At 26.1% G+C, this 24,647-nt stretch overlaps 1 protein-coding gene across 1 annotated transcript in view; it reads right to left on the bottom strand.

Moving 5' to 3' along the window:
• LOC148228188 (QRFP-like peptide receptor) overlaps positions 1 to 24,647 on the bottom strand; it is a 76,420-nt gene that overhangs the window by 33,723 nt on the left and 18,050 nt on the right. The window contains exons 2-7 of the mRNA XM_088199837.1: positions 16,733 to 16,875; positions 6,859 to 7,073; positions 4,276 to 4,384; positions 2,418 to 2,515; positions 2,171 to 2,339; positions 1,959 to 2,086 (exon numbers count right to left, since the gene is read on the bottom strand). Coding sequence (XP_088055963.1) covers positions 1,959 to 2,086; positions 2,171 to 2,339; positions 2,418 to 2,515; positions 4,276 to 4,384; positions 6,859 to 7,073; positions 16,733 to 16,875 — 862 coding nt within the window. The remainder of the gene's footprint in view (positions 1 to 1,958; positions 2,087 to 2,170; positions 2,340 to 2,417; positions 2,516 to 4,275; positions 4,385 to 6,858; positions 7,074 to 16,732; positions 16,876 to 24,647) is intronic.

Genomic DNA, 24,647 nt, shown 5'->3' with positions numbered 1-24,647 from the left:
TTATATTAACCTCGTTTAAAAAAAAATTTAATCGATATATTTTTAATTGCCTCGACGTTTTTATGAAAACAGGGAAAATTAAGAGAAATTATTAAAAATTAATTTTAAAAGTTACTTTTTTTTATACAAACAAATATTTTAATTTAAACTCGCATTAATATATTCCCTTAATAAATTTATAATAATTTTATTTCTTGGAAGCATATATCTTAGATTCGCTTTAACTTAAAAAACTGATACACTAATTTTTCTATATATTATTTTTATGCTAAAATTTTGAATTAATAATATTTTCTTAACTTGAAAGTTATTTGGCAAATAACATCCAGTGTATATGTTGTGAATGAAAACATTTGTTGAACATAGAAAATGTTATTTCATACATGCGTACAAATATAATATATAGCAAAAAAAAATGTTTTTTTTTTACTACAATATAAAATATAATTAACATATCTAAATATCTTAGTCATATGCCAGCCATGTTTTATAGTAGATATGTTCTGTGACAAAAATATTATGCAATTAAATATTGATGGCACATCAATATTTTAAATGCGCAAAATCTTAGCACGGGATGCTTCCAGTATTTTTTAGTAGAACATGCTCAACATTGGTGTGCTTCAAACACAATCTCGTGAATTTGCCGTCAAAATTGCACATGGATTCAATATTCCTTTTTAAGATATATGTATATAAAATTATTCTAGGTACAATAACAAAATTTTGCAACTATTAAAATTGCCTGATCCAAATATTCTTAGCACTATGATATAATCACTTTTCACATTTAGTAAATCTTTTGGAATCATTATATTGGAAGCTACGATAAAAACAAACTAAAATTTAAGGATAGGCACAAAAACCAAAGCACAGATTGCTTTAAGGCTAGAAGGAAAAATATATTGTATCATATATTTGGAAATTTATTTATCATAGTACAATAAATGTTCACTAAATTAATGTACTAAATTACAAAAAGTTGAAAAATTATTCTCTCTTCCATATGTTATAACTGTATAATTTGTGTGGGGTTTTTATTGAACCAAAATGTATATGCATGTAATGCTAGAAATAATAAATTTAATATATTATAGCACAGGAAATTTGTATACAGTGTCCATTATCTTATTCAGATCCTTGAAAATAAAAGAAAGAGAGGAAAACCAATTATGAGATTAATTATATTATAAATTATACGTTTTTCTTTTAGTTAAATATTTTTACATGTAGAGCTTTTATTCATTCACTCTATTTTATATTAATTTAATCGAATTGTTCAGTAAGGGTATTTATTTTTAAATTTCAATATCTAAGATCGATTTGCAGGCAAAAAATGTATTTTACGAAATTATTAGTAAGGTATTTTTTTAACTTTAATAAGATATTTACAAGTGCTATTATTTGATCGAAGAAGCGAAACGAAGTTGTAGGTTTTCTAATATATTATAAATTAGTAATTAGTTTTTAATTAAATGAATATAGTTAAGCGGTTGAGATACGTTTTTAATTCAATCCTTTCATCTATGTAAGATTTTATCGAAAGTTTTAATTAAAGTAAGTTTTAAGAATACTGAAAGTTTTCTATATATTTAAATTTAACCTAGTTTTAAGAAGTAAAAAGCTTTTAGTATGCTGTTATTTTTAATTCTATTTTTACGTCTATCTACAACTCGATAATAGTGATTTTTTAAAAGCTGAAAATCGACTTGTGGTTTAGTTTTTTATTCGTTTATAAATATCGTAGATAGATACAGTCTTATCATTGAACGCTAGAAGCTAAGGATGGTTTTGAAATAAAATTTAAAAGATTATGTGACTTAAATACGTGTATTAATTACTTAACAGGTGATTTTTATAATTGCTATTTTATAACCATACCGTCAGTGTACCGCCAGGTACCAAGGTAGCTAACTATTATTAGTCTTTACAAAAACATGTTTAAAATTAATACTTACTTTACATCGTTGGTGCGGCCTATTTGACAGATCATCAGGGGTCCTGCGTATCAACTTCCTAACAGACCGCCTGAAATTCTTGGTCATGAAACAATACACGATTGGATTTATCGCGGAGTTCATGTGACCTGAAAAAACAACAATAATTTAATTTGATTGAAGTTTGTCTGTGGTGTTTTATAGATGGTTTCATATTATTCTTGAATTCTTACCTAACAGTAGGGCGTATGGTAATATTGAAGAGACTGACTCTTGAGATATACACTTAAGATCTACTAATAATTGTATACTATTGTATGGCAACCAACAAATTGCAAAAAGTACTGCCAGCAACAGAAGAATCCACGCGACTCTTTTCCTCTCCCGGACTAGTCTCACTCCCTGGTAAAAGTTATGATTTTAATAAGTGCTATTTATACATCGTCGGTTAAAGATTTAAGGTATGATAATAATTCTAACCTGCTGCGTGCTGGCGCTCCCTTCTTCGTGGTCGAAGGGTGGTTTAACAGAGCACAGTCTTTGACCCATAAGGGCGTACGCCAAAACCATTATACAACCTGGAATAGAATGTTGGTTAACCACGGTTTAATAAACGGGGGTTGCGAATGTAATATAACAAAGGCGGGTAGAAATTTGTCGTTAAGACATCTCAAATATTTAATGTTCATTCATTGTGATTGGAATTGTTATGTTATGATCCGACGGGGATGGAATTTTATTTGATAACTACGGAGCTGTAAAAGTAGATGATAGTATTATTATTGTAAAGCAAGCATTGTAAGATAATATGAATGTATGTAACAAGGTGTGGTAAAAATAATATAAATTTTTATTATTAATACCAATATTGCCCCCTTCAAAGTAGTCTACATCAAATTTGCTATCGTTTCTTTTAATTTGAAAATGATTTGGAATCATACGAGCTAGTATTACAATTTTTTAGTGAACTATACCGTTATAATCAAACAAAAAAATAAGGAAAACATTAACTTTAGATTAAACTAGACTATTTTTTGGTTTTCGCTCTTCAAGTGATACGATTGGACCATTATTATTATTTCATAACCTTATAACCATACATTACATGTTATGATGCATTGAAACAAGTCAGCGACTAAATTCAACAATTACTCAGAAGTTATTTTTGTTGAAATTTTAAGAGCTTAAAAATAAAATTGTTTGTTACTTGTTTTATGCCTAAAATGTCAAATAACATGATACTATCAGCAATTATTCTAATAGTGATTTATTTTTCTTAATTTTTACATATTTTTTATTAGTAGTTGATTTTCATTTTTGACGTTTTCACGATTCTCTTAAAACCTTTATACTCTTCATAAACCCGTTGTCTTAGCATAACATCATTACCAAAATCCTACTTTAAAATTTCCACATTTACTGCACTTTATTCCAATTTTAACGCGAAATTTATTGAAAAGTTTTTGTTCACTTCAGGATAAGGAAATTTGCTGAGAGTAACAAAATGCGTCATCTATATATGGTTAGAAAATACAAACTATGCGTTTAATATAACTAACAGTTGTGATGCGCGAGATTTCCAAACACTTAAAATTTGTAGCACACCTTATATATTTTAATTATTCTAGACGACAAAGCAAGACCTGGTTTTCTGACTATATATAATATTTTATAGATATTAAGGTATCTGAAAATAGTCCCTTTTTATTTAATACATAACAAAAATATTATGTATTTAATCAATAAATTAATATTAAATTATAAAACCATTTCTTAATCATAATGTAATGTTATTAAGTAAAGAGATTAAAATTAAACGATAAGGGCGTGCATCACATATTACCATATGTTTTTGATAAAATAAGAATCCATATATTAACTAATATTTTCAATCCCAAATTTATCTAAAAAAAAACTAAAAAGGCATATATCTGTAAAAGTAATTATTTATTTGTCTATACAAAATACGGTTTCTAAGTAAATTTAAAAGGTGATACAAAATTGTATATATTATAATAAATATTGCAAAACAAATGTCCTTGATTTAGGGTTTTATTGATGGTACAAATAATGGATCATAGTAAAAATCCTTAACTGATTTAAAAAAGTCTGAAAATGTAGCAATCATACGATATTTTTAATCGTAAACCATGAATTGTGATGAAAGGAAAATTACAAATTTGTTTCAAATTACATCTTGTAAAATACGCAGAAACTTTTTTAATTAAAAGAGTAAACAAATTTATCATTGCCTTTAATTTAAAGGCGTATAATTTAATTAATAAGGAAAGGTGAGTTGATTGGTGTGTTATTTTAAACCATGGTTAATAATAAGTACCTGGTACAGCATATACAAGTACAAAGCTCAGCGAGCCGAAAACTCCTCTTCTAATAGGAGCACCTTCCCAGCCTTCTGTGCAAAAGGATAATTTGGTTTCCTCGATTCTCTGAAACAAGAAACAAGTGAGTGCTAAAATTATAAAAAAATATATACATACATATATATATATATATATATATATATATATATATATATATATATATATATATATATATATATATATATATATATATATATATATATATATATATATATATATATATATATATATATATATATATATATTATTAATCGGTTAAAGTAAGTGGTTTTTCTAAATATAAACATTTTTTGATTATATGATGAGAATCGGTAAAACAATAACATTGTTGTTTTTTTAATGCTGCTTACTAACTGTGATTTCTGACTAGACAATTAGTGATTATATAATCAAAAAAAATCATTCTTCTTACATATATTACAATAAATTAGTATAAATGTATTTTATATGCAAATGAAATCAAATACTCCTGTAAAATATTCGAATCAGTAAAGTAACTATTGCGATGAAGCCCAGATTTTGTAATCGATATTCTATTAATATATTGATTTCCTAAAGGTAAACTTAACTATCTTATAAGCTTATATTCCTTCCAAACTTCCTCTTATAATTAATACTAATAATACTGATAAATCCAAATGGAATAATTTATATTCAATGTATAAATAAATAATGCCTTAAAATTTTATTCCTATGAAATACTGTTATACAAACAGCGGCAAAATTTAATTAAAACACCGTTTTATTACCAACATTGTCTAGGACAAATATAAATTGAAGTTGTTTTCTTAATGAAACTTAACTAGGTCAATTATTTACGAAGAAGTAAACATTTAAAGGGTTTTTCATTGTCATGGAAAAGGAAAGTTCTATTTTTACTTTTACGTGTATTTTTTATATACACATAGGAATTGTCAATGTGTTGTTTTGAATATAAAAAAAAGTGTAGCAAAAAATAGATAATACTTTATAGACTTCATCTCCTTTATAATATTTTGTATAGAAAATTTTCTCTCATTATTATGATGTATTATTTATTAAGAGCGACACTGTTGTTTATATTGTAAATGAACGAGATTAAATTTTATTAACGTTTAATGTTTCCCTTTGTGTGATTTGAGTGATTATAATGAATACGAGGAAATGTATAATTCTCTTGAGAAAACGGAAATATCAATCTTACATTTATATAAACATACATTCTTTCAGTAAAAAATGTAAAGATCGACAATAAATTAAAGTAAACAATTTTGTTGTCTTAAATGGTTAGGAACGAAAGCTTTATTTAGCTTGCAAATATTATATAAACAGTCCACAGATGTAAATGTTTTCTTGTGTTCTATTGATTTTAAAAATACCTCAGACATAGTGCAGTTCTTATAAAATATGCATTTGATATTCATAGACATGAACAAGGGACAATTTTGATCTTCTCTATTGATTATTGTATTCACGGAAACAATTTTCAATAAAGCTTTCAAATGTGGTAAATAAATGCAGTAATTAAATTGAGCATAGTAAACTTATCTTTAATACCGAGATGAGTCTATAGTTATACAAAATAAATAGGTTTAATGTGAATTGCAACATATACATATATACGATCATTACAAAAACAAATAGGTATGAAATATTAATCTACAATATAAACTAATTATTGTATAACTATAAATTAAAAATAAATGAAATATTTTACATATTTAAGCAACATTGCACAATTTTTTTTTTATATTTATAGATTTACTTTAATACAAATAACATTAGTATAGGCGATAAGCCTGAATCTAAAATATAAGTGTATATATACATATATATTCTATAATATTTTTTAATGAAACTCATTACTAAAGGCTTTGCGGCGCTGTTAAAACTTCGTAAATGAAAGCCAAAGATTATAATATTACCTTCTTTTTATTCAATAAACCATTTGATTTTATTAATTGGTTTATAACTGTAATATGGTTGATTGTTAAAATTAGAATTTTAGGCTAGAATTAAGTTAATTTTTTTATTATATATAAGATATTGTTTTTATATAAAAAATAATTACATATTTTTGTGAGATATTTAAGACATAGATAAAAATATACGAGTAACAGTTTTTTAGGTATAGCAATGGCTTTAAGAATACTTTATAATTATAAAAGTTATAGAAAGTAAAAATACACGTGGTGATTTTTTATTTATTAAGATGACGTATTGATGAAATGTTATTTTTATATATAATGTTATTTTCAAAGAATTTTTTTTTATAAACTTTTTTCCAGGATCACAAACAAAAGGATAGAGATATTATCAGATTTTTTGCTTTATTGCTTTTAGTGACAAAGGATTTTCTTTAGACGCTTTTTTATATAATTTTCACAGCATACATATACTTGTGTACATTAAAACACAAAAATAGAGTCAATTTACACATAGGACTATTCATATATTATACACCACTATTCAATATATTACTTATCAAATACGGTCAGTGTTTTCATCAAAGGCGCCACGTGTAATATTTGCTTAATTTATGTAGATAACCGAAAGCTTACCGATCCATTTACAACGGGAAAGGTCTCTTCCTTCAGCACCACCACCCGCAGCAAAGGGGCGAATATCGAAATGGCGACAAACCATAGCAGCATAATGACGACTAAGGCGCATTTTCTGTTGGGCAATTTTGGAATCCAGACCGATTGAGTGATGGCCAAATAGCGATCGATGGACATGGCCGTGATTGTAAATACGCTCGCTGCTACAGCTACTCCTAAAAAAATATCAAATTGGTTAAAAGGTTTTTTAGTTATTGAAAAAATAAAAGATAAGCAAACGAACGAAAAAAGACGAGTAAATAGCAAGGACAAGTGCGAGGTTGCCAAATCTCTAACGGATTCCAATTTAACGGTTATGCAACAATTCATATAATAAATACAAGGGAAATAAACAAATCTAATTATTTCCCGAATAATTGGGCAATAAAAAGAACCATGTAAGCGTAAACATAACGCAAACCATTCAATTCTATTCTGAATTCATTTCTGATTATTCTTTTACGATTTATTCATGATTTGGAGCACACGAGTGCTAGTCAAAACTTTCATCAACCAGAGCTATGCCAAGCAATGATTAAAATACTGAGAAAGCAGTCGCTTCTCTCTTTACGTCAACCCGATCTTCGAAGATGAATGGATTCTACAGACGCAGGCAAGGATATGAGTTAATTTTTTTTCTAAATTATTGCAATATTTTTTATCATATCACGTTGTTTAAAATGCAGGTATTTTAATTAAAAATTCAACTTATCAATATTACATTTAATTATATTGATATATGTGAAATTTATGACGTTTCTTCAGTGGTGGTGTTCAGTGCTTAAAGATATTTATTTTTTACCTTAAAGTTTTTGTATTTGCCTGTAAGTAGATCGTAAAAAACGAAAGTTTTCCGATTGAAGAGTAATTGTGCGGAAAAGTCTTTTGTGAAAGCACATCGAAAATTATGAGAAGCTTATCGTTAGCGAATCGGGTCAACTCTATAAAGTGAAACATCCGGAAATTGATTCATACTTTGGTTACAGAAATAAGAATAAACTTATGTTTTATATAAAATTGAGTGTCTATTTTTTTTAGCACTTTGGCACATCAAGTAATGATTCTTAGTAATTATTCTTAAATAGTGTATGACCCAAAACAAAAATAATCTGTTTCACTTGAAATAAATAGAGATAAAATAAAATTTTTATGTGGATTTTACACTGTGTTTGTCACAAAACAATTTATAAATTACTTGAGTTAGAATGTAATATTATTGCTCTTTATATATTAAGTAATAATATTTATTTTTACTTTATATCAGATTTTTAATTGCTTCTAATATATATTATAATACTGTTTTTATAACTACTTTCTTGAAAATTGTATGTAAAATTAATTCTCTCTGAGCATGTACATTTGTAATTCTTGGATGTTTATCACAGAACAATTTTAATATTTTATGAGAATAAATATAATTAAATTGATTTTTGTATATTAACTAATAATATATAAATTTACATTATATTATGATTTGCTCAAGTTGCTCGTTATTAATAAATCTGTTTTCAAAACTACTTAATTATTGACCATAAAATTGTATGTGAATATAATTTCCTCCAAATATTCTTGGTATTTTAATAAAGAAAAATAAGAAATCGAGTAACTCCCTATTTGCCGTATTACAATAAAATAAAAATTCAAGCAATCTTATATTTTGCATATTATATTAAAATAAATTACGTATGTCATATACAAATAGTATATATATTTTCATTACTTTGCCAAACAATTCTTCATTCGAATAATAAAATATTTACCTACAATAAAATTGCTAGTCACAAAATGTTTATAGTTGTGTTTGTTGCCTAAAAATTGTTTACTAATATGTATCAACAATTTATTTTTTGGTTAAAATGTTATAGGGTTTTCATTGATATTAAAATTACCATTGTAAGTATACAATATTCACAACATAATGCTACCCGGTTATATTATATTCAATTTATGATTTAATAGAGCGAATAAATCTGACCGCCTTGTTAGATATTTACAGATACCGTTATTCATCACATCACTATGTATCTGTTTTGTATCTAAATATGAACTTTGCGGAATGCATCAAAGAGAGATAAATTAACTTGGTTTAAGAATTCATTGATGGATTATTTAGACTCAGTTAACCTTACTCAAATAGCCAATCAGGCAATCAGGCAATCTCTTAAGGTAATAATAAGAATATTGCTTGAATGAACACATCAACCGTCATTAATTATAAATTATTATGAATTTATCATAAAATCGAATAAATAAACGGTTTATTACCCGGAAATTTTAGTAGTACTTTCACCGAATACGTCTATTTAAATTATAGATTTTTAGAAGTATCCATTCATCTCAAGTTGTTTGTTTTTAATATTAAGAGCTCGCAAAGCTCTCCAACATAATTGGAAATGGATCAATCAAGCATTAGACGTATACCGAAAAAGAATGGCATAAAAAACATTTCTATTACATAAGTTAAGAGGTTGATATATCAATATGTTCTAAAATTTATTTAATAAAAAATCTCACTTCTTTTAAAAGTGAAAACAATAGTGATTAAAAATCACTGTCACAAGAGTTTTATAAATAGTGTTGGAGTGATTAAAGTTAAATATTATTAATTATTGAAATAATAAGTATGGTTTATTTTATTAATTAACATATTTTAATGTGAATGAAATTTTTATATTTAATATGTAATTAGATTCTTATTTTTAATATTTTGCTATTTTATTAAAAATATTATTAGTTTATGTCAAACATTTATTTATAATGGGACAAATAGGTGAATCAAACGTTGAACAGAAATACCTAAATTTATCTCTATTTCTCGTGATATTTTTTATAAATAGTAATGATAGTAATAACAATCTAATTATTTATTGAATACTCGATAATTTAAAATTGAGAATTTCCTCATTGACGAACACGAATAATTTATATTATAAATAATTGAAATATCTACTACTAAAATTGAAGCATTGAACCTTTTCATAAAGGATATTTTCGCTTGAATAATCAAATGACAACATAAAGCAGACAACCATCGATTCGAAATTCTTCACACCAAGCGTGAGATGAGAAAACCTAATCGAGAGAAAATCAATTCGTATTGGCCGTTTGAAAATGGCGACTGTTAATAAGCAGAGAAACGCTCGCAGAAATCAAAAATAGTCTGCTAAAAGTAACGGCAAGTTTATATGAACACCTACACGTTACAGTCATTGGTTCAATTTGAAGTTTGCGCTCAATTTTCGTTATAGAAGTACCTTTATTTTCAGAGAAACAAATCATAATCAGATTTTTGTTATGTTATATATTTTAAGATAGTTTCAATAACAGACAGTTCATAACACAAGTTAATACGTTAATTTATAAATATGAAACATATAGTATGAATATATATATATATATATATATATATATATATATATATATATATATATATATATATATATATATATATATATATATATATATATATATATATATATATATATATATATATATATATATATATATATATATATATACATCTTTTGGGTATATTACAATGTTTGTTTAGAAAACCGCTAAAATTCATCCAATAAAAAAACTGATAAGGGTCCTAATTATCGCCCTATCAATTTATTAACGTCATTAAGTAAAATAATTCTTGAGCGTTTAAAAGAACCTTTGGGGAATAAAATTATTAACGTACAGTTTGGTTTCCATTAATATCTCACGACAACATATCAACTTAATTTTTTAACAGAGCACATATGTGTTAATTTTAATATGAAAAAGAATACAGGAATTTTAATGTCAGATATAGAAAAAGCTTTCGGCACAGTATTGCATGATTCATAAATTGTACAAAAACAAAACCCCTGACTGTTTGCTAGGCTTAATACGCTCATACCTGAAACGTAGAAGCTATGTTGTTTTAATAAATAATGAACACTCAAATCTTTGATTGATACACCAAGTGCCGTGTAAATCAAAGATTTATAATGCAAATTAATAATGGGGATAAAATATATAATATTCCTTTTTGCGCAGGTTAGAACGCAATTAATATGTAACAGTATATACACAGTTTACGCGTGTTTTTTTATATATACTTTTAAAATCACGAACGCATAACTTTGTGCACACGGTATTCAACGTGTTAAAGCAGAGGGCGTATTAATACGCCGACGCAAACAGACGCGTCCTGCCACTGGAGTCGATACAACATAAGAAACAGCAGTATTTAAGTTTTTTTAATAAAAAATATATGAAGAGCTATAAAGATATATTATTTTTCATTTAAAGTTATTTGAAATGAATATATTATATATTTTTTTCTATACAGCTATCACAATAATCCTATTATCATCAGCATCTTTAGATTGTAATGTCGTTAACATCTTTTTTTCTATTGTTACCACTCTTGCGTTTTATCATTATTAGAGTTTACTGCAAATTAAATCTTCCGTGTTTGCCGGAAGTTTACTTAGGTTAGATATTGATTTAAAAAGGGTATCTCATCAACTATTTATGGTATTTGATATCTCTTCGTAACTTTTTGTCGGCTTCAAAAACTTTAACACTGAGACATCGATATTTTTTTTTTCAATATATTTCATTGTGGATAGAGAGCTTTTAAATTTGCAAATTTGCCACTCTGCTTCTTAATTTTACTCTAATAATGAGTTTAATTTTTTTTAAATCTCATTTAAACAGCTTTTAAAACTTAAATGTAGTCTAGACATTTGCAATCAATCAAACGAATATAAAATTTGTTAATTATGTAGTGCTAAATATATGTATCTAGTGAATAATTTAATTTAAAACAGATGTCACAAGAGAAATTAAATTATCATTATTATTCAAAATTACTCAAAGCTACAAAATACAATATAAGTCAAATCTACATCCGATTCTAATTTACAATAAAATACAGCTATTCAGACAAATTATTTAGTATTTTTAATATATAATATGTTTTATTAAGCTTTCGACTAGTAGTATACCTACATATATTCAATAAAGCGTGAATATTATAACATTTGAAATATATCTGTATTGTAAATTAATATTCTCTTGTATCAACATGAATATTTACTTAATTACTTCAACTATTCAAGTTCATTACATAGCTCTAGTCAAAATTGTATACCAACAACTCTGACGTGATTAATTATCACTGTATTATTAAATCAGTACATTAAAATGTGTTTGTGTTTTAATATAAATTTATTATTAAAATAAAAATAATCTAAGTAATGTATTACGAAAAAGATTTACGGGCATTTTTTTGTATGTATCTCAACAAAAAGTATAATTAAACAGCATCATTTGCAGACAGATCTTTATAAACTTAACTCGAAATAACCGGAACACGAGTTTAGTGTTATCGATAGCTAACTTTACTTCTTTTTGTGGTGAAACTGTGTAACTCGAACGAGCAAACTAACTTTTTTATGCTGCTATACTTTTATATGTTTCTTTGTTACAGAAACGTAGGTCTTAAAATATTTTATAAAAAATGTGAACATTTACTATTATTTTTTATAAATAAAAAAACATTTATTGCATTGAATAGGTAATAAAAATGGATCAAATACATAGCATTTTACTATATTATTCCACACGGGAATTCGGCTAATATGTACGGCAAATATATTATTTAACATCGCGGCAGGATAGGCTACAAGTAGTGGAATACTGCAGAGTAAACGTGCTGAATATTTTAACCGCGTTAGCTTAGTTTATTGCTAGTGTTTCTTGGCATTAAAAAAAATAAGTTATAATATTCAATACTATATAAATATGTATGTATATTGGCAATTTATTGTATAAAACAAATGAGTTTGGGTTTAAACACGAAACAAATGAGTTTGAATTTTATATGTATCTTAATGTGTTTTTAATTTTTATCGTATCTGGAAGATCAGAATTGGTGATAATTATGTTTATTTTCTGATCGATCATTACAGATTAGGTTTTGTGCTAAACATTTAAAATAAAATTAATTTAGATCGTAGTATCTTTTGATTATAAACAGTATTAATAGTTCATAATTAATAAAAAGTTGTTTCTGAATTACAGACTTTGAATTTATACTGTTATCTCACTACTTAGCTGTTTTTTAGCTGATTGTGTTCACATCGTTGTAACACATTGGGCCAACGCCTATTATGTTAAATGTCGATTATTTTGTATATAAAATATGTTCATAATAAAGATACATAAAACAATTTGTTTTTTGTAGTCTTTTAGTTAAAATAAATAACACACCGCCTTTGTATCTCATCGGAGTTTGGTAAAATTTTGGCGTGTTTACTAAGAAATTGAATATTATATACAAAATCAGATAACGAACTTTGCCGACGGCTACTTTAAAAGCAGGAAAATTATTATATAGAATAATATTATTGGATGATTTGTCGTAAGATAAGATTCTCGTTAAATCGTTTGATGCTGTAGTGTTCAGAACATTGTAGCAGTTATTACATAACATTTTGTTTTAGTTAATATTGAGAAAGAAAATCTTGATAAATATTACTATTTATATTATTAAAAACAGGCTTAGTGGTTATTTAAATATATGTCCAAAGCTAATATATATGTTATTAAACATTTTTTGCAATCTTTGGATCTTGTTTAGATATGTAATCAATTATATTTCTTATTTTTTATAATAAAAAACAAATTATTTTATTTTGCTTAAAATAAAAACACTTTACTTTTAAAATTATAAGTAGATATGTATATATATAAATATATGTATATGTATATATTGTATATATAAATTTAAATATTATTAAATTTGTTTATATGTAAAACTTTTAAATACACACATGTAAACATTTTTAATAAATTCAACTGTGTATATAGAAAATAATATAATTATAAGAAAATGTACACACATTGATTATACAAAAATACTATATGTGCGGCGGATCTTATTTTTTATATTTATATATAATAATTAATCATTAATAGTATTTTGCAGTTCCTAGACTATTTTTGGTATATATATTTCCATACCACATTAAATCGTCACGTAGCAACTAGTTTGTACAACATCTTCAATTGTAAAAACAATTGATTTTTGATCATTGCAATTAAAAAGTAACGGTATTTTATCGGTTTGTTCGAAATAAGAAAAGGAAATTAAAGCACCAGTGATGCTTAACGTGATTAACGCTAAAACATAATCTTTTGAACGGCACAAATATTTTTAACCAAACAAATTTAAAATTAGGTTTAGTTTAAAATAAGTGCCGTCTAATTCTTTAATATGTATATCTTTCAATGTCGTATATCGAAATTTTAATTAAAACTCCAGCATTTGAAAATAAATTACTTTTATGTTAAAACCCTTGATTTCATATTACTTATTATGTAGTGTATTTGTACTCTTTTACGCAATAATCAGTTAACTAATGATTCAATAAATGGAGCGAAGCGTAGGGTTTGTACCTTGTTTACGACGATTTGTTTTATATGCTTGCTTGAAAACTATAGATGTACACTGCTTGAAAGTTTATTAAAATTTATATTTAAACCTTAATATTAAAGAGGAAAATCATAATGTAATTAACAAACCGTCACGCAAAGCTACCAATCTTTCGGCGAGCTCATTGAGAAGTTGGTTGACTTGTTTAGGAATATAATTATTTTGATTACATTATTGGCTCCCATGAGGCTAGATTTAACTTTTCCGAGATAAAATGAAAAAGGGGTTGAAAGAAGGACAAGTAAAAGCTTTCCCGAGAAAATTGCAGTTACCAAAAGCTAAAATCTGACACGATCTTAAATTTCTCAAAATGAAGAAAGATATTATGAATGTAAATAAACTACATGTATGAATAAATAATATCATGTCTAATGTAAAACACCCCTTGGGGTGTATGGGTTTGTAAAAAAATTCAGTAGCGCTCCAATTCAAATAGCTTCTAAAGCACGTGCCATACCTGTCATACATTATATATATCTGCGTCTTTGTAATAATATATAATTTGTTTCAAAATAAAAATATTATTTTATAATAATTTTTTTTTAATATAATCAATGTGAATAAAATAGTTAATAGGTATTTAATTGCGTAGATAGAGTAAAGCAGCATCAAACTTAAATTAAGAATCCGTACAACAAAAAATTACAAGACACGCTATAGCAACCGACACAAACGTCGTTTTCACAAAACGTTTTAATTGCATGATGCATTTAGGTAAAAATATATTAGGGTTATAAGTGTTGCGGAAGGCTAACGTTTAAATTGCACAATTTGCATAATAGCTGCTCATTCAGGTAGATAAGCAATAGGGTCGAAATTTGCAGAAAATAAATTCTGTATATATGAATATTTAAAATACACAGAAACGAAAATTAGCTTACTGAAAAGACAAATCGCAGAATAATTTTATTTTGGAATTGTAAATGTAAATCAATTATTTTTTTTTATTAGATAATAGAAAATAATTATTCACCCAAAACCATATTACACTTGCAATATCGCGAGAATATATCTGATAGAGAAGAGCCCCATATAATAATTCATTTTTTTAAAATATTTATTACTACTTAAAAACCCAAATTTAAAAAAATATTTCTTATAACTTAAAAATCCACTTGTAAAAAAGTATAGTGAAGCAATTGAAATCGAAACTAAAAAAAAATTGCACTAAATAAAAGAGACGACGCGAAAACAATTTCGAATACATGGTTACCGGTTTTAAAACGCAGCTAAATTGAATTTTAACAAAATTCATATGAAAATAAATTTATTTAAGCAAACCAATTATTAAATGAATGTACTTGTTGTTCCCTTAGTAACAAACAAACGGAAAAATAATAAAACACAAAATCGAACGAAGACGACGCAGCTAAATATTCTGCGGTGGCTGAGATAAGATGAAAATTACACCCAAGATGATGATCCCCAACATTGGCAATCTTAAAACAAAGATAAAAAACCCATTAGATTAATGACAGTATATCGAGATTGGAGGAAATCATGTTAGTGTTCGAGAAACATACACCTATAGTGAATAAAAATATATTTATATAATATAGTTTCAAATACTTTTACAGGTGCTGAAAGAAACGCTATTGGCCTGTAATTATTATGAATCAGAATTACCATAGAGTATTTGAATTACTTTGAAAAACAGAATGATTTCAAAATTAAATAAAATATAAATCGAAGAGGGTTCAAAATATTAGACTGTGATGAAATCTGGTTTTTGAGAAGAAATTGACTTTAATTTTCTTAATCTGTAGTACAGATCAACCAAACCGAAGTTTTTAATTAACAACAATGATGACCATGAATATATATCAACTTTGAAGCTCGACACGTTGGCAAGAGACACGAGAGAGTCAAAAGGCCATATTCGCAAGCTTTTCCATGTCCCAAAGCTAAGTACCTGTTTTTGATTGTGCTCCCAAAGCTAAGTGCGTGTATTTGTGTTTTTGACATAATCAGACATTCTGTCAAAAGCACAAATAATGACATAAAATTACACGTTAATTTAAAACTATATATAATATATATCCAATTAAGGGTATAACATATTTAATAAATGTCCAAAGCTATATTGTATGTAAATCTAAATTATTAAAGAACAGATTTTCCTTCTTCGGGGAAACGAATACTAAGCAGTCTGTGAATATATTTATACTGGATCATTAAAACAAACAAGTTCTACGAATTATTATACACAAGCCCAATACGGCAATTCCAAGTAGCCGAGTTAAATCTTGGATTTATCTTCCTTACGAATCCTGCGTGTTGAATTTAATAAATTCGAGTTCAATTAAGGATAAATTACCGGAAAACGTTCGTACACAAAGGCATGTAAATCGATCCACTCACCTTGCATATAATAGGTCGTCTTGCACATAACTTCGCCGTAGAACCATATTATAGTAATAGCTTTCCCGACTTGCACAGGCATACACAACAGGGTGACCAGCAAATCGGCTACTGATAGATTGACCAGAAAGATGTTGGTAACGCTGAAACAAATAAGTGCGGTGTTTATTATATTAGAATATCTTTACAATACCAATAAAAAGAATACACAATTGAAATCAAGCAATATTGACCGTTCGAAAATCTTATCATATATCATTATTTTATTGATTAGCAATAATATATTATGAACGGAATTTTATAAAAGTTATATTCACTTTGAAAAAATAACATATAAATACAAGTACATATACAATTATCCGTTAACTTAAATATACATATATTAGTATTGCTGAATTAAAACCATATCATTATTAACTGAATAAAAACTCTTATGTTTGTCTTTAGTAGATAGTAAATTGCATATTTAAAAAAAACTTTTCTGAGCTAGTATTTTTTTGGGTATCGGAAACGAAGTAGCAGAAAAGTCATGTTTTAATTTATGAAAGCTCAAGATAAAAGATCCTGTTTCCGAAAAATACTCTGAAGGGTAGTGTCATAAATATGCTTTGCTCGCGCGAAATGACTTAGGGCGGAAACAGGCTATGTTCTTTTTTTTTTAAAAATGTCATGTTACACGGAGGTAATAAATTAAACAGCTGTAGATTTAGCAAAATTGTCACTTTTCACTTGTAATTTCTGCTAGGCACTGCAACTAGCCTTTGTTTAAGTGCGTTTAAAAGGTACATTTTATAGTGCCCCTAATAATTTTATATCTCCGATCGTCACGTGCGCTTTTGTTAATTAATTATTTTAATAGGTAATTTTGTCAAATTTTAGTCTTACTTTCAACAGCATTGTAGGATTGTAGTAATATATCAAATTATTAGTACAATCAATAGTTTTGGTGAATCTTTCAAATTTTCTACTAGATTTCTGAGCTTATTGTAGCTCGTATCGCGATTAGAAATACGCTGATATTTACTGCGAGCCACATTTTTTATTTGTTTAACAAATTATTAGTTTCGACATGTAAATTTAATAATAATATATTGTAACTAATGATTATATTTAAGACATTGTAGAATAATTAAGTAGATAATTTACGTGAAAATATAATACAAATTAGGTTGCCTTAAAGTGCTGTGATTGTAAACTAGGATAGACATAAAAGTTGTACCGACTTCATGTCCTTTTTAAAAAAAATTTAACGTACAGTTTATGAGATTATTTTTTTCCAATTCCCATATTTAATATAAGTTAGCTCAATTTTGCCTCTAGCAATAAAATTTAATTTCAAGCACGAATGCACTAAATACCGTGCTAGCAATTACACCCAAACAGTATCATATACTTTGAAAAAAAAATAAGATTTTTTAAATAATTATTGAAATCTTGAAACATTTAAAATAGTTTAAGACATAAAAGGATTTTGGGATTAAATCTCTATTACTTAATATTGTATAATATTTTTATTCCAAATATAAAATCTGTTTACCTTAGTCACATTTCTCAAGGGTCCGTTAAGCTTTCGTAATTTAATTGTATGCTTTAGGTAGGATATATGATATGTATAGCTAACACAACGGCGAAAAGCAATTATGAATTTTAGTAACTCTATATAACTGGTTGAGAGTTGTTACGTACTGATTTAATAGCACCTAGTTTCACCAGTGTACCTATAGTTTTGTAAATAAGTATGTATATCCATCATGATAAGTAAACAGCAATTTTCGTAGTCCCTCGCTTTGAATTATTGTCACGTTTTACGACTTTACTTTTTTCAATTTGTTCACCAAGTTGACATCGTTGTTATCCTTTATTGCTTTGCCAAATATGGTGTGCTACAAATATAAATATACATGATCAGTAGAATTTATTATTTATTTAAGCGGTGTCATTCCGTTTGTTTTACATTTTTCAATTAAAATATTTTCACTTTTGAGTATCGTATATATCACCGATCAGATTCGATCATGCTTTTTACTAATTTGCCGCAATAAATTGGAAGAGCGTTCCAAAAGTTCCAATAATGCTGGATATTTTTAGAATATATTTGACAGGTGCGCGGAGGGGAAAGGGGTTCAGTTAATTGATTAAAGTTTGCAATTTCCCTTAAAAGTTAATAGTTAAAAAAAAAAAATTAATATTTTTAATAAAGTATAAACAATAATATTGTGGCCGAAATATTTATTTAATTTGACTTGCTTGTTTTTTTTAACAAGTTGTATTAAAATATACATATGGATTAGAAATAATCAAAGTAACAATTACATTTATTACGCATTCACTAAAATATATATTAAGGGGGGCTCAACGCAACAGTTGGTAACAATTAATGGATTACTAAATTGACCAACTATTATAATAGTACAAGAGTCTGAGAATTTATGATATCAATTTGATTGAATATACACTATTTTATGAAATAAATTAAATTTTTTCAATATTATGCAGTCTTGTTAGCTTTTATTACATATTTTTTTATTAGAAAATTTTTATTTTTATTCTGCTGCGAGGATTGTACCATAGGCTCGGGATTATCAGATTATCCTTACGGACTACAGTATTCCGGCTCCTTTATAAGAATAAAATATTTATTTTTTCAAGAAAATATTTTATAAATGTACGAATATTGTCCCATTCAAATTATTGTTTTAAAAAATATAGATATTATTAAATTACCACGTTTAGTTTAAATTTGATATAATAAATATCTATATAAATTTATATATAATACTTTAAAAAAAATCTATTTCATTATATAATTATATATTATATAATAATATATAATTCGCATATATATGCCATATATTGATCTTAATATATAAACCATTTGGTTAAACAATTATAATTGTGTACAAAAAAGCTTATCGATCAAAGTAATACTTTTCTTAGTAATGTTTTTTTTAATATTTAATAAATATAAATCATGTATATTTTTATCTAAGGGATGCATTGACCGGATAAGGAAGTTAAAAACATACATATTTAATCGAAAGTTCTTTTACCATTTGCTCAATGATATAATCTTATCCAGATGTAGTTCGTGTGCTCTTATACTTTAAGATTTAAATTTACACTTTTATTGATGTTTTATATTGGTACATTAGTTTTTTCTGGGTTTGAGACCGAAGGGGTATAACTTTAAAGCCAAAATATACACTGAGAAAGCTGAGAACAGTTTCAATTTCATTTAATCACAGAAAAATACTGTCGAGTTGTCTTCCGTAGAATGAGTGCTGGTGGAGAAACTGGTATTGTCGTTGTGATTGTCGTTCTGAAAGATTCGCTGATGTTTCTCGTGTGGATGCCGTCTGTCTGAATTTGTTTCTGATCATCTCTCGCCTCGAATCATCTCGGACCCTCTCGTTTACCAGTGACACAAAGTGTCACTTTTTATATACTCTTGATTCAATACGTCTCTGTTGCTTCATAGATGCGGATGTTGGTGGGCCAATTGCATCACTTGATTATTCATAAATCAAATATGTTTAAGCCTTAAAGTCTTTTGTCTAGTCTGTTGGTTATTTCTTTTTTATAATATTTGAAATGATTGTTTGAATGTCCTCAATGTTAACAATGTCGTTTGACTATTATCTTCGTTGCCTTTTGAAGTTATATTTGTATGAGTTGTCTTAAACTTTTTCTCCAGAATGTTTTTACAAAGTTATTCATTCATTTTGTTTGCTCTAAACCTAGCTCCCTCTACTTTTATAATGAAAGGCATTTAAATGACTGATTTTTAAATGTCCTCATGTAGTACCATGTAGTTACATAGTACTACATTTACTGTTAAACGCTATTTTGTAAAACTACTGGTTATAAAAAATAAAGCTAGAAAATAAATAACAATATTTATTTTATTTATACAAATATTAAAATTTCATTAAATGCCTACTAAAGAATTAATAGACTCATTATGTTAATACTATAAAACACAATAAACAAATTGGTATATCAATTTATTAATATTATATTTCGGAGATTTTAATAAAAAATAATTTAATATTTGTTAGAGATCTTTAGCTTAAAATATATTAATTAATCTTTAATTCTTTGTATCTTTATTCTCATTATCTAGATTTAAAAACTGTAGTTTAAACTAAAGTTGTAATAATTAATGTATACATTTTCTTTTTATTTAAAATGTATTACATATATAGTACATAAGTATTAAAGGATTATAAACTCCTTTATGGCATTTTATCACACCTATCCCATTCACTATCGATGTAATGGAAAACCTTTGCAGCACATTCCTTTGTAGATTGTGAAATATATTTAATTTGTATGTTAATAAAATATTAAAAATTAACTTTATCTAACAATTTCAGTAATACAATATTTTAATTTTTTACTTAAACATATTGTACAATACTACATATGTAAGCTACAAAATATCAAACAATGACAAATCATAATGTAAGATGTTATTAATATACTGCGTAAACGAAATGTCAACATACTGTGCGAAGATTATAACTTTCGCTTAACAAGCTTTGTGATTTAATTAATTTTGTGACATAAATCCCGCCAGATATATCTGTTTAGCATGTTTAATAAAAACAAGAGTAATTGAATTCAATTCAACTTAAAACTTTTACTAAGTTTAATAAATGGTTAAATACATTTTAGACAATACTTTATTTTTGTTATTTTGATTTGTTTTACTATTTACAATTATAAGGGCTATTTTTAACATTTTTTCATCAAGGTTGTTGTAAATAAACTTTATATTTTCAGTATCTAAGAAATATTTCTACGTGATCGAAATAAGTTGTTTATTTTTTCATGTAACACAGTTTTCCATGACTTAAGGGTGACTTATTCCCAGGAGAATTTGATTCGTGTCCTGTTTTACTTGACATTACCCTTTCTTTATTGGTAGCAATGGGACACAAATGGCAATGAACCATTTTTATTTTGGAATAATAAAGGATGAAAAACGAGTAGCTGTTTCTGAATAAATGTGAATACATATTTTTTATTTAAATTTGTTTGTTGTTATTCTGGGGTTTTTACGGAGGACTGTTAGAACTGTCCTGTGAATATATACATATATATATATATATATATATATATATATATATATATATATATATATATATATATATATATATATATATATATATATATATATATATATATATATATATATATATATATATATATATATATATATATATATATATATATATATATATATATATATATATATATATATATATATATATATATATATATATATATATATATATATATATATATTTATGTGTATGTGTGTGTGAGTGTGTATATATAAAAAAAGCAATTATGGCTTTGAAAAGAATGAAATCATTATAATATAATATAAAGCTCTAATTAGACCCACATCAGCCTATGGATGCGAAGTAATTTATTAACAAAGATCTTGTACCACTCTTATTATATGTGCGTCATTAATTCTATTACTTTTTAAAACGAATCACTAAGTATTGTAAAAATTGCGCATCACTCTTTATATATATGATAAAGAAAAAGTTTCGAAATTTTATTTAAAAATAAATTTAAAAATAAAACACTATTTTATTTTATAAGAACTTCATTCATTTCACTCTCTCTTCAGACTGTAATGTCAAGCTTAAAAAGTTATAGTTAAAAGTTTACAAAACTATTAAAGTAGATTAATTCGTGTTTATTCTCCTGTCACCAGCTGAATAGATCAATCCTTAAAGATAAAAAAGGACGGGCAAAATGGTTTTGAAACGCTTATTAGCGATTGTAATATAGCCATGTAGGCTAATATCTGTATAGTTTAATTTCCGTTAAAAATATGAGCCTTGGAATAAAGTGAAGTATCGAGTTTCGTTATCGCTTAACTTTTAATTAAACTGTATACCTATATAAACAAAAATGATATTAGTAATGAAATCCGAAGGTCGAAGTCAAATTTTGCGTAATCAAGAATATATTTCAGACCCGAAACAGACCTTTAAATATGAATATAATTAATCCCTATTGTCTGTCTGTAACAGAGCGTTATCGTTTAAAATTTCTGCGTTACTTATATTAATTTATATTTCTTATTTAAGCCAGCTTCTTTTGATTCCAACGATAATATTTTTTAAAGTTGGTAATACAATTAAAAACCATTACGTATTTAAAATTAAATTACGAACAACTTAAAATTATATTGATAGTTATATTTGAACGTATAATTAAACATAAACTTAGATTTTCTGATACATACTCAAAGCACAGCACTTACAAGCAACAATAAAATATATAAACAATGAAGGAGAGGTCCTTTAAAGTTGAGGAAGTTAGTTAAAACAGCTTAGGAGCGTTTAGGCAGCTGTATAAGATGGATTTTCGACCGATATATATATAGCATATATTTTAAATACTAAATATAGATTACATAAGCGTATGTAATTATAATATAAAATATCATACATGAATATATGTTAATAATTCACTTTACAGGACTGCTTAATATTTTACTCATGTCTCTTAAAGACCGTAGGATGGTATGTATATGTAGTATATAATTGGCTAAACGTAAAAGTAAACATTTTTCGTGGATCACAAAGAACCCATGTCGATCTCTGGTATTTTATATCATATAAATAAATAGTTTTGTATATTTTAAAAGGGTCGTTTGTCAACAGATCGATTACTCTTTAGATGTTTATTTTACAATACATATTTATAAAACTCGTCGTAATATATACAATGTCCTTTATCTACAACTATATATTTATTAAAGTTTCTATCGTATTAGTACTATATTTTTATTTTTCAATAGTTCTCAAAGCTATTATTAAAAGCATCCAGTTTTTATTGCGTATATCAAATACACATCACATAAATAAAACATACATATATAGACTAAACATAACATAACTAACATGATAGACCGATATTGTTTTTCAATTTATACCCTATTGTAGCTGGGAGATCGGAATTAGTCATTATTATATGAATTGAATTCTAATCGATCATCACAAATTAGGTTTTTCTAGTTTTTCCTAATCTCACGATAAATAATTTGAATAGAAGTTCTGCATTGTGACTATTAAATGTGAGCTGTAATATTATTTTATATTAAATAAAATTACTGTCACTATTTTACTGTGTCTCACTACTTATTTTTTTTTATACAAATCTGACAATCATTACCTAATAGGGTTGTTTAACCAATGCTTCTTGATAGTTATTATATAAATAAACATAAACAAATATAATTTTGATGCACACCTAAAATAGATCTATGACTATCCCAATATAAATATTCCATATATTTTTTTAAAATCCTCATAGCTATCGCCAAAAGCACATTTGTTCTTTGCCAGTTCGTTGCGAAGCTGAACATTCGCAAGCGCTGACGTTCAGGCTGCGACGAGTAATAATAAGGGACGCGATCACAACTCTACTTATTAAATATTGATTGGATTTACACCGCTGTAACGCAATGAGCTAGCACCTGTCATGTTACAACGGAAGATTGAAATAAATAAATAATAATACGCATATTGTAGATATTTTTATATAATTACATTACAGTAATTATTATTTATCTATGTAGGAATCATATGGGAAATTGTGGTTATTATTTTGTTGAATATTAGGTACTTATCTCTATAAAACGGATATGATATGATACGTGACCATAAATCATAGCATCATAAATAAATAATAAAATATTATTTGGCAGTATATTCTCAACTCCAAATACATATATTATTTTATGTTCTCTAAAATTTTAGTATTAATTTATTTTAATATCTAAAACTTAATGTTTATTATAATTAAATAATTTAAAATTAGTGTTTATTCCTGTTTTAACCTTTAAGTTATTTATTTGAACGTTATGGTAATATGTCTATTTTAG

This window comes from Plectrocnemia conspersa, unplaced genomic scaffold (genome assembly GCF_051122295.1).
Source record: "Plectrocnemia conspersa isolate PC_06_02 unplaced genomic scaffold, ASM5112229v1 ptg000012l, whole genome shotgun sequence".
In the NCBI taxonomy this organism is placed as follows: Eukaryota; Metazoa; Arthropoda; class Insecta; order Trichoptera; family Polycentropodidae; genus Plectrocnemia; species Plectrocnemia conspersa.
This window is presented reverse-complemented; position numbering and strand designations above follow the sequence as displayed.